We start from the raw sequence: 11,729 nt of genomic DNA, 5'->3' as shown, positions 1-11,729 counted from the left end.
TTCTTTAACTGATAATATTCCTTCATAGGGATAAAACCCATTTTGTTTGCCCATTCATCTACTGAGAGACATTGGAGTGGTTTTCCCTCTTTGGCTATGGTAAATCATGCAGCTGTGAGCATGTGTGTATGGATCCTTGTTGGGGTACTGGATTTCAGTTCTTTGGGAATATACACTGAATGGAATTGCTGGTTCATACGGGGAGTCTGTGTTTACTTGGTCAAGGAGCCAACAAACTGTTTTCCACCATTTTCCACTCGAACCAGTGATGTGAAGGGAGTTACAGGTTCTCCACATCTTTGCTGGGCTATGTGGGCTTGATTTTTGTCCTGTCTTTAGAGCATGTCCTTATCAGTGTGCTTGTTCATCTTATTCTACATTTTAATACTTTAAAAAAATTCTTTTGGTAGTGAAGATGGACAAAAATGCATTGATTTTATTTTATTGATTTTGGTATCTTCCATCTCTTTTGTCTTAGCCATCATAAATGGGATGTGCTTTCTCAAGGTGATTTGGGTTTGCATCAACTTTGTCTCCCCCTTGCAGGGAAGTTGTCCACTCTGTCATACCAAATCAACTCTTGACTGTTTTTGCATTAACTTTGATTAACTTTTTCATTTTTCTAACATATAATCCATTTTCCAAACAAGCTGGTAAATATTCCCTTTTATTCGCAGGCTTGGACTCTATCTTGTAACATAATGTACATCCCTATGTACAGTTCTGTTGTTAAGATATGAATGGACGGCACTTTCTTATGTTTCTCTCTTTTTTTTTGGTCTAATTAGTTATGCTTGAAAGCAGAATGCATTTTGATTCATGGTACACAAATGGAGCACAACTTTTCATTTCTCTGGTTGTACACTATGTAGAGTCCCACCATATGTGCAATCACATATGTACCTGGAGTAATCATGTTCATCACATTCCACCATCATTTCTGCCTCCAAACCCTTCTTCCCTCCTTCCTCTTTGCCCAATCAAAGTTCCTCTATTCTCCCTATGCCTCCCTACCATTATTAGCATCCACTTATCAGAGAGAACATTCAGCCTTTGTTTTTTGGAGATTGGACTACTTCATTTAACATGATGTTCTCCAACTCCATCCATTTTTAAAAATATTTATTTTTTAGTTGTAGTTGGACACAATATCTTTATTTAATTTATTTATATGTGGTGCTGAGGATCAAACCCAGGGCCTCCCATGTGCAAGAAGAGTGCTCTACCCCGGAGCCACAACCTCAGCCCTCCAACTCCATCCATTTACCTGCAAATGCCATATTTTTATTCTCTTTTATTGCTGAATAATATCTATTATATATATATATATATGTATCACAGTTTCTTTATATATTAATCTCTTGAAGGGAATCTAGGTTGGTTCCCCACAGTTTAGCTATTGTGAATTGAGCTGCTATGAACATTGATGTGGCTGTGTCACTATAGTGTGCTGATTTTAAGTCCTTTGGGTATAGACCTAGGAATGGGATAGTTGAGTCAAATGGTGGTTCCATTCCAAGTTTTCTTAGGAATCTCCATACTGCTTTCCATAGTGGTTGCACCAATTTGCAGTGCCACCAGCAATGTATGAATGTACTTTTTCCCCCACATGTATGTGTTCCTACGTCCCTTCGTGGTCAATGGTCACTCGGCTACCTTGTGTGTGGGGGGAGTAGAGACGTGGAATCAACACACAGACTCCAGGAGCTGGTGAGAGAACTGGCTGGAGACCCGGTCGTCCAGTAGCTCAGTTTATTTTTGGAATGCACACAACTGTTATAGGGTTTGAGTGGGGTGTGCCTGTCAATCATACATAAGCAAGACAACATCCATAAGCCAATCATCTTCTGCCTAATGTAACCACACTGTGTGGAAACTCTAAATATTGCTGTTGTGGCAGAAAGCAATCTGGAAGGGTCTTTGGCCCTTACTGAGTCAGGGGTTTCATGCCCTGAAGCCCTCCTGTCAGGCCTGAACGAACGTGGATGTTTCAAGCATTTCTGAGCTGCTCGTAGCTGCTAGCTGCGGCTGAAAGTTATTCCAACCCCACGTCCTTGCCAACACTTATTATTGCTTGTATTCTTTATAATTGCCATTCTGACTGGAGTGAGATGAAATCCTACATTAGTTTTGATTTGCATTTCTCTAATTACTAGAGATGTTGAACATTTTTCCATATATTTGTTGATTGATTGTATATCTTCTTCTGAGAAGTGTTTGGTCAACTCCTTAGCCCATTTATTGATTGGGTTGTTTATTTTTATGGTGTTAAGTTTTTTTGAGTTCTTTATATATTCTGGAAATCAGTGCTCTATCTGATGTGCATGTAGTAAAGATGTTCTCCCCCTCAGTGGGCTTTCTCTTCACATTGCTGATTGTTTCCCTTGCTGAGAAGAAGCTTTTTAATTTGAATTATCCTATTTATTAATTCTGGATTTAATTTCTTACACTTTAGGAGTTTGGTTAAGGAAGTCAGGACCTAATCTGACATGATGAAGATTTGGGCCTACTTTTCTTCTATTATGTGAAGGTCTCTGGTCTGATTCCTAGGTCCTTGATCTACTTGGTTGAGTTTTGTGCATGGAGTGAGATAGTGGTTTAATTTCATTTTGCTGCATATGGATTTCCAGTTTTCCCAGCACCATTTGTGGAAGAGGCTGTCTTTTCTCCAATGTATGTTTTTGGTGCCTTTGTCTAGTATGAGATCACTGTATTTATGTGGGTTTATCTCTGTGTCTTCTATTCTGTACCATGGGTCTACATGTCTATTTTGGTGCCAATACCATGCCAATTTTGTTACTATAACTCTGTAGTATAGTTTAAGGCCTGGTATTGTGATGCCCCCTTCTTCACTCGGGCACTTTTATGATTGTTTAATGGCACTTAGTTTTATTTGTTTCTCTTACCTACAGTTGTCACATAGTTTCTATTCATGCCTCTACATTTTGCTGTAAGTATTTATATTTCAGATAATTTTCATATACTTTGCCAAATTCTCTCCAAAGGAATCCACTGATAAAATCATAAGACTGTAGTTTGTATCTCTTGAGCAAAACTAATATTTGTCTAAGTGATCTCAAAACGATTTGTAAAGTGGATGTAAGCTTTTGAACTTCAGTTAGCCAGCTTCCTAAGCCTGGATTCTAAATTTGATTGGACTTGCCTCATGTGGGAAATGGACATATTTTCCTTAGGTTTAAGTAAAAATCAAACAATGGAGAATTAGATTGGTTGGAATCTATTATCCCTGCAGAATGTTGTCTGATTGCTGTGTAGTCACCTACTTTTCCTAGCTATAGCAGCCTTACCGCTGTCAAAGAGCAGCAGCAGATTTAAGACTACCACTCCATTTATATGCTTTGTAAAGAAGAAATCAAGAAAAATGACATGTCACTTAGTAGACTTAAAAGTATTTTCACGCCTGGAAAACTCATCCTGAACAAGAGACACAGCACACATGCACGGTTGCAGACATGAAGTCCCAGCAGCTCACCCCACTAAGAGTACAATGTGAAAACAGAACTATTTCTAACATACCTCATTTTGTCCACTAGCATCATAAAATACTGGTTTGCATATATTTGCACACAATAACAGATATCTTCTAGCCCTTCTCAGTGAGATAATTTGGGCTGATTGATAGGTAACACTTGAAAAATAAAGCAATTCTAAATCCAAAAATCTTTCATTAATTTCCAATAATGATTTAAAATCAGAATGTGCTAGGGACAGTGGTTTGGATCTGCAGTGTCCCCTAAGGCCCATGTATTGGAGGCTTGGTCGCCAGCTTGTAGTGCTACTGGGAGGTGATGAAATCTTTAGAAGGTGGGATCTAGTGTTAGGAGGTGGTCAAGTCAATGAGGGTGTGCCCTTGAGGAGGGGTTGGAACATGGGCCCCTTCCTGTTTCTCTCTTTCCTTCTTGACTGCCATGAGGTCAACAGACCTCCTATGCTTTATGTTCTAACCATGAGATTCTGGGCACCCACAGGCCTTCAGCAACAGGACAAGCAACCCGAGACTGAAACCTCTGGGATCATGAGCCAAAATAAACCTTTCCTCCTTCTAAGTGGATTATTTCAGTATTTTGCCACAAAAGACTGGCCAATACATTAGGTTATGCCATGGAAACATCTCAGACATCTCAGTGACTTCAAACGAGAAAGGTATTGTCCTGCACACTGTATGTCCTCAGTGGATGTGCAGGCAGCCTGTCATTGGGTCCTGGAGGCACACAGGCTGGTGAAATGGCCGCCATCTCCAAGCTAGGTAGTGGTTACACCAGAGAGAAAAGAGGGCTTTCTGTGCGTTTCATATTAGAAACACTATGTACTAAAGCTAAGAAAGATGTTATTGACTCTATAGCTGGGAAATATAGACTGCTGGAGCACAGAGAGGGGAGGAGAATACTTGGTGGAGAGTTTGGGATTTCCCCCTATATGCTAGCCCATGCCTTTTATATATACAATCATGTCAGTCCTTGAATTTCCCTTGAATTTACCATGATCTAAAACATTAACCCAGAGGCTGGGGTTGTGGCTCAGCGGTAGAGCGCTTGCCTCGCACGTGCGGGGCCCTGGGTTGGATCTTCAGCACCACATACAAAAATAAACAAGTGAGGCTGGGGATGTGGCTCAAACGGTAGCGCGGTAGCGTGCTCGCCTGGCATGTGTAAGGCCCGGGTTGGATCCTCAGCACCACATACAAACAAAGATGTTGTGTCCACCGAGAACTAAAATAAATCAATAAATAAATTCTCTCTCTCTCTCTCTCTCTCTCTCTCTCTCTCCCTCTCCTCTCTCTAAAAAAATAAATAAACAAGTGAAATAAGGGTGTTGTGTCCAACTACAACTAAAAAATAAATATTAAATAAATAAAATATTAACACAGACTTGAATAAAACTGTCATCATTTTGTAGATAACCACATCGATCATCAGGCCATGTAGTCTGATACCGTGTGCCCTATCCATGGAAATATTACTTACCCAGTACTTTTTTTGGGGGGGGGCAGGGATGGAATCCAGGGGCACGTGGCCACTGAGCCACATTCCCATCCCTTTTTTTGAGATGATCCACGGACTCCCAGAAAGTGTTGACACTCTGCAAAGACTGTGAACATGCATAGAATTTTCTATGATTTTATGTCTTCATAAGGACTCTTTGAGTCAAGGATACCTAAATGCAGTGTGTGTATTCCCAGGGCAGATTTCAGAAAACAGTGGCCAATGGCACTTAGCAGATTAGATTTGCTAAACTGAGTGTTTCCTTTTAGGGTTTTCAAGTGATAATTCAGTGTGCGTGGGTTCTTTTGTACATACTGAGCTCCTTCTTGGGAGGTCATGTCATTTCTGCCCTCCCCCTTCTTCCTTGCCATACTCCTTAATCTCCCACTGCACTGAACTCTGAAATGGAAATGCCCAGAGGTTGGGTATCTAACATGTGTTGTGTTGACAATGGAGAGAAGAACCCGGGTCTAGACAGAAGTGAAAAAGGGGTCAGAGACCCGTAGGGTAGTTTGGCAAAGTGGACAGAGTTTGGATCAGTAGCAGCAGAGACCCTCTCCTCTAGAACTCTAGGACAGGTGCACACACCAGTCTGACAGTTGCAGGTGTTTTCCTTCAAACTAGTTGCCAGGTTGGAATAAGCGATGACATCAGAGGCTTCCAACCTTCCTGATTGGAAGGGACAGACTCTGTGGACCACTGGCAGGGCAGTGGGCAACAGTTTGTCCTCAGAACTGTTCCTCACCTGATTTCTCCTGTTTGGAGAAGAGCGAACAGACTCCTATTCAACCAAATTCTGGAAGAAGACTTTGCCTTAGTAAGAATCTAGGTTTTGTAGAAAGAAGACAGAGTATGGGAGAACTTATGGCGGATCAAGAAATCTCCCAGTCTGGGCAATCGCCTTCCCAGCCGAGCACCTCAGAATCCCACCTGGAGGTGGTGGTAGATGATGAGGTCCCAAGTCCATCAGGTGAGGGAGCTAGAGTGAGAACTGATTTGACATGATGACTGGTGAGGAGGAAGGAAGGGGTAGAGAAGCCAGGAAAGGTAGACCAAGGAGCCCACTTTTGAAGTTTGAAGTTCCTTGCCATGGGACAAGGTAGTCCACATGGATGGAAATCTGTAGAGAAAGGAGTTGGGTTAGAAGATGAGATCTAAGTTCAGGAAGTGGGTAGAGGGGATGTAAAAAGGGTCACTCCACCCATGAGAGAAAGTGTCCATAATGAGGAAGAGTTTTGAGGAACAGGGAGATGGGACAATGATACGGAGAATCGGGGGCACATGTTTATCAGCAAAGGGGAGAGGCTGAACAGTAGCTCAGAAGGCAACAGTTGAAGGTCTGGGGTGTGGGAGGTGAACTGGGATCAGAGGATGAAAGGATGAGTTCCAAATTCAGGAGCTTGACTCTGCTTCCTTTACTCAGCTCTGTGGGTAAAACCCTGCCTCCCATGTCGGTCCTCGAGGAAGAGCGAGTGGACCTCAGAATCTGAGGGAGACTCGGAGGATGATTTCCCAGGGATTTTTGATTCTGCACTCTGGGTAGAATCTGGACTCCTGCCTGAGACCACTGGCATAAAGAGAAAGAGAGAGTCCTCCACTGAATCTGAGCATGAGCTGGAGGATCTGGAAAGTGGGCTAAATCACCCCTGGGATGTGGAGTCACTGTGTGACCACAAAATAAAACTCAAAAAACAGCGCATGGACTTGGTGCAACCAGAACACCATGAGGTTTTCAACCGGCTTCTAGGTAGGGAGACACCCAGGTAGCGCCCTCCAATCCTTTCTTTACACAAAGAAGGAACTTACAGCCTCTGCACTTTTCCATAGAGCCCTGCTATCCCTGAGATCCCCATTCCTGGAGGACTCTGTGAAACTCTTAGATGATGGATGATTACATTACACCTGAAAAATGACCCTGCTTGGGATCACAGAGCTTGGTTTCAATTGTCCTCACTGATTGCAGACATTGTGGCTGTAATACATTTCATCCTCCCTGAGAGGTGGTTAACAGGACCATGTTCATGCTGTTGTAACTATCTAATGAGAAATGACTTAATAACTCTGGTTGTAAGGTGGTGTATTTTGGGGGGATGATGGGCCCCCACAGTTTACTAGAAGCTCTTACTCATACAGATACTTTTCTGTTACACAAACCCTCACTCAGTTGTTTCCCTGGTGGGGGGTCTCAGGTCTAAGCCACTTTCCCAGGAATGTTCCTGATCTCTTCCTAGCCACCTCTATTGGGCAACAATCCCACACCTTCTCCAAGGGAGGTCCTGTTCTCCTCTCTGCCCTCTATCTCCCATTGAAGCCTCTTCTGGTTCCTAACTAACATCACTGTTCTGCTCACAGAGGATCCTGTTGTCAAAAGATTCCTGGCCTGGGACAAGAACCTGAGGGTGTCTGACAAGGTGAGGTTGTTCTCCAGTGGGCAGTGTTACTGATCCAGCACAGCCTGGATGAGGAGGGATTTCTGGCCCATGGTCCTTCCCTCTGCCTCCACGTAGAGCCAACAAAATGTGCCAAGTCCTGGCTCCTTTGTGGCTTGTCACATCTCCCTTCAGGACCTAGCAGTTTCCTGCAGAGAGGACAGGTGGACCTTGCTTCTTCTTGGGGTGCTTTGGGCTTCAAGCCCAAGTCCACAGTCTTGCATGGCTACCCCCTTTTGCTTATTGTCACCTGAGGTTCTGGGCTCCTCTCCTCTTTGCACTTCTTGGGACGCCCCATTCTCCAGCTTACCCAAGACCCTCCTCACCCAGCTCACCTACATGCCTTTCCTCAAAAGATCCCATTAGAGCTGATCCTACAGTACACACTAAGCCTCCTCTTCCCCCGAATGCTCCGACTGTCACAGGTCCTTCCCCAAACCAGCAGGTCTCCTTACTTGGCGACCTTCTCTCAGGGGCACTCTTCACCCCAGACTCCCATTCCTCTGTCCCCTCTTTCCTCCTCTTCCAGGATGTGACCTCTCTCTGTGTTTTTCCTCTCTCTCCATCAGTACCTCCTGGCTATGGTCATAGCTTATTTTAGCCGAGCTGGCCTCTTCTCCTGGCAGTACCGACGAATCCACTTCTTTCTGGCCCTGTGAGTATTTGGTCTCCTTCATCAATCAGGACTCACTACCTGGGAGGGTAGGAGGGGAGCAGAGGGGCACTAACCTTTCTTTTACTTTTAGCCTCTTTGTCCTGTTTGCTCCGTGTACACGAGATCACAGCACTGCAGTATAGTTTGTTTTTCTTTTCCACACTTCCCTAGTCAAAGCAAACACACATGCTCCCCAAAGGCCAGTTGTTAAAGAGTCAAGGAAACCAAGGAAACCCAAAGCCCACCTGAGTGGAGTGGAGGAAAGCATGGGCACCTCCTGTCCCTGGCAGAGACACTGGAGGTGCAGCCACATCTGACTGCTCTTCCTTCCTGTATCTATACCAACATTGCTCTGTTTTCTGCCTCTGGATTTCCAAGACAGATGCCCAATTCCCAGCCTGGCACAGGTCCAGTGTAGGGTGGTCCCCTCTGGTTCTTCATACAGGAGTCTTCTCACATTTGTGGCTCTTTCTACACACCCCCTGAAAATCCTTCCAAGATGGGTCCAACCACCCCTTAGGCCTCTCCCACAACTGTGTTTCTCAGTGCTTTCTAGAAAAAGATTGGAGTCCTTCAGAAGGTGTGTGTCTGGCAGAGTCCTCTGGACCAAGGTGTGGTCCTCCGTAACAATTAATAGGACTGGTGCAGTCTTGTCTGAAGATGGTCCTCTGGGAGTCCATTTTGGGAAGCTGACTCCAAGGGGAGGTCCTTCTTGGTTGTGCCTCTAAAGAGCAACCTGGTTTCTTTCCCCAGCTACCTGGCCAATGACATGGAGGAGGACAACCAGGCTCCTAAACAAGGCATCTTTCATTTCCTCTACGGGACGAGCTATGCCCAGCGTCCCCTGTTCCACAAACTGCGCTATCAGTTCATCTGCTCCATGGGCTGGAACACTCGGGTTTCCAGGGAGGAGTGTGAGGAGGTGGGTGGTGCTGTGTTTGCTTGTGGGGGGAGAGGGATGGGCTGACGGGAGAGACAGGAAGGTGGGTGGCTGCAGGTGGGCTCTGGGGAGGAGAAAGCTGTGGAGGTTATGCACGGAGGGAAGGACTTCCCAGCCACTCTTCAGTTTTGTTTTTTTGGTTAGTGAACCAAAACGTGTATCTCAATTTACTGTATAACATTTAACAAAAACTTCGTGAATTATGTATATCTTATTTACCAGATATACATAAGTGATTCAATAAAAGAAAGTCCCAATTCAAGAAAATGAATTTCATATCTGAAGAAAAAGTAAAGTATATTAAAAATGTAAAGCCAAGTCCAATTTCTATGCAATAAGGGAAGTATAGTTTTAAGCAGATTTAAGTGACTTTTTTTAGTATAAATTCCAGCAGATTTAAGAGATTTTTAGACATATATCTTTGGTCTTTAATATATATGTATGTATAGATACATCTAACAATTATAAATTATGATTTATTTTAAAGGAAGTGGATAAATGAGATGAAAGGAATCTTTATACCAGATTAAAATTATTCACAAAGTGTAACATTTTATGGTGAAATATTTTTTTTCATTTGTAGAATATTTGGACAATTAATTAATACTTTGGAGCTAAGTAGAATTACTTTAATTATTTGTCTCAAACTCTGGGATGAGCTCTTTTGTTTTAAACAAAAACCATCCAAAACTATGTATATGCCAGGCTTATAATTATGTAGAAACTGTACTAGGGTTTCAATGGTTAAAGATGCATCTAACCATGTAACTAAGTTGTTTTGATGGACCCAAGCAGAAACATCACTAACATTAAACCATTATTCTACTCCAATCAGAGACAATGACAAAGCTTGTCTCTTAATAAATACAACTTTTAAAATTTTATTAGATGGGACACGCAAAGGATTGTATCTGCCAAAGCATTTACAAAATTTTCTACACAGCTAGCATAATTTACTTATCTAATATAAAATAGGAACGTTTATTCAATTTGTATTTGAAAGAAAGCTGAAAATATGATGTCCCATGCCTTATATTATATATAATATGTCCTCATAAGTATCGTCCCTGTTAGTAATAGCTGATATAATGTTGTGATATCCATATATGGCTACTTCATTTGTCACCAGGCTAAATAAATCTAATCATTACACCTTGCTATGTCACCTCCTTTGTAGCTGACAGAACTTAGTTAATAGAATCAAGCCTCTCAACATTGTAGTTTCAGATATTTGTAGACTGTTGAATCACGGTGACTAGAAAGTCCAAATCAAGGTGAAGTAATTTTAAGGAATGGGAAAATAAATTAACCATAACTTCAAAACCCTCAATATCCTATAAAGTCATCAGCTTTGGTGGGGGCTCTTTTCCTTTCCAGATTCAAGCTTATGATCCGGAGCTCTGGGTGTGGGGCCGAGATCGCGCCCTCCTTGCCTAGAAGTCCTGGAACTGTGGAGGCCTGAGGGGAGGGACAAAACTCTGCATCCCTGGCTTGATGACAGACAGAGTCAGTGATTGTCTATTCAGGATGCTCGAGGACCTAACTTCTTGATCCAGTCCTGTCCACCTCCACCCACAGCCACCCTCTGCAGATGGTGAAACAGCCTGAATCTCCAAGTCAGCTTCATGGTCTCAAACCCCAACCACACAGATGACCCCCTAGAGGTGTGCTGGGTGCTCTGAGGCTACTCAGCCAGACCTGAGAGAGAACAGTTTATCACACAGGATGTGTAAAAATCCTTAACCCACAGCAATTGGGCCCCATTCAGCTTTGATGAATGGTTGATATTGGTCTAAAGTTAATATCCTTTAGCCATGAATCTCTCTCTCCTCCTGTAAATTCTGTTTTTACCTCTCCTTTTAATTCATCTTGGGTCACTTATCCCTTAAGGATACCAAGCGTGGAGATGATTTTTTTATAGGATTGTCACAATTTTAGTAAATACAAGAAATGTCATTTATTTTGAACTATGTTTATTTTAAAGATAGATATTGTTTGGAAAATTGTTTCTCCTTATTAGTTTTATGATGAGTGTTATAGTAGGTTTATGTTCATAAACATTTCTTTGGAATTTTTAATCTTTTATCTATTTTATCTACTACTTTTATATCTCAGTGCTATTACCCCATAGTCTTATAAATATAAAGATTTTATTTGATGTTCCATCATCATAATTGTGAAAATTGAGCTGCTGTTATTTAACTTGCCTTGACATGTTTTTCTGTCATTTTAAAGTATGTATTGTAGGAGACCACATGTGCTATGTGCTTTTGTTTTGTGCTATGTGGTTTGGAAGAGCGTAGCACGGTGCATTGTGTGGAAACTGAATAAAGTTGAAAATCTTCTTACATTAATGATTTATATGATCATGTCATTCTGCATTGTTTGGTTTTTGTCAAATGATACCGTTGTTTAACAGGGTTGTTGTTAATTGACCAAATTTCTTACCTGTGGAGGAAAACAATTAATTTTCATCTTGGAAAACAACAGAGAAGGTTGCAGAACTTTCTAACTAGAGTCTGGAAGCAGGAAGCACAGGGAGGACATCGAGAGAGACAACACAGGAAGAGTGAAAGAAAATTCTAGGAGAGCTGTATAACAATCTTAAATGCAAAATCAAGGAGATGCCTTCCTGGTAATGGTCCAAGGACAGGGACACACAGGGAATGGTAGACTTTGATACTGGAGTCACAATGGGAATC

At 42.4% G+C, this 11,729-nt stretch overlaps 1 protein-coding gene across 1 annotated transcript; it reads left to right on the top strand.

Annotated features, from left to right (window-relative positions):
- The first annotated feature begins 7,138 nt into the window (after positions 1 to 7,138).
- LOC144367425 (speedy protein E4A-like) lies at positions 7,139 to 11,390 on the top strand. Its single transcript, XM_078023603.1, has 4 exons — positions 7,139 to 7,414; positions 8,002 to 8,087; positions 8,841 to 9,009; positions 10,405 to 11,390. The coding sequence occupies exons 2-4, from the start codon at positions 8,014 to 8,016 to the stop codon at positions 10,462 to 10,464; spliced, it is 303 nt and encodes a 100-aa protein (XP_077879729.1). The 5' UTR covers positions 7,139 to 7,414; positions 8,002 to 8,013; the 3' UTR covers positions 10,465 to 11,390.
- The last annotated feature ends 339 nt before the right edge of the window (positions 11,391 to 11,729 follow it).

The sequence above is a fragment of the Ictidomys tridecemlineatus genome, chromosome 10 (assembly GCF_052094955.1).
Source record: "Ictidomys tridecemlineatus isolate mIctTri1 chromosome 10, mIctTri1.hap1, whole genome shotgun sequence".
Classification (NCBI taxonomy): Eukaryota; Metazoa; Chordata; class Mammalia; order Rodentia; family Sciuridae; genus Ictidomys; species Ictidomys tridecemlineatus.
This window is presented reverse-complemented; position numbering and strand designations above follow the sequence as displayed.

Coding starts and splice junctions, on each gene's coding strand:
- LOC144367425 (XM_078023603.1), top strand. CDS start 8,014: ATGGTCATAGCTTATTTTAGCCGAGCTGGCCTCTTCTCCTGGCAGTAC. Junction 8,088..8,840: donor ATCCACTTCTTTCTGGCCCT/GTGAGTATTTGG, acceptor TTCTTTCCCCAG/CTACCTGGCCAATGACATGG. Junction 9,010..10,404: donor CCAGGGAGGAGTGTGAGGAG/GTGGGTGGTGCT, acceptor TTTCCTTTCCAG/ATTCAAGCTTATGATCCGGA.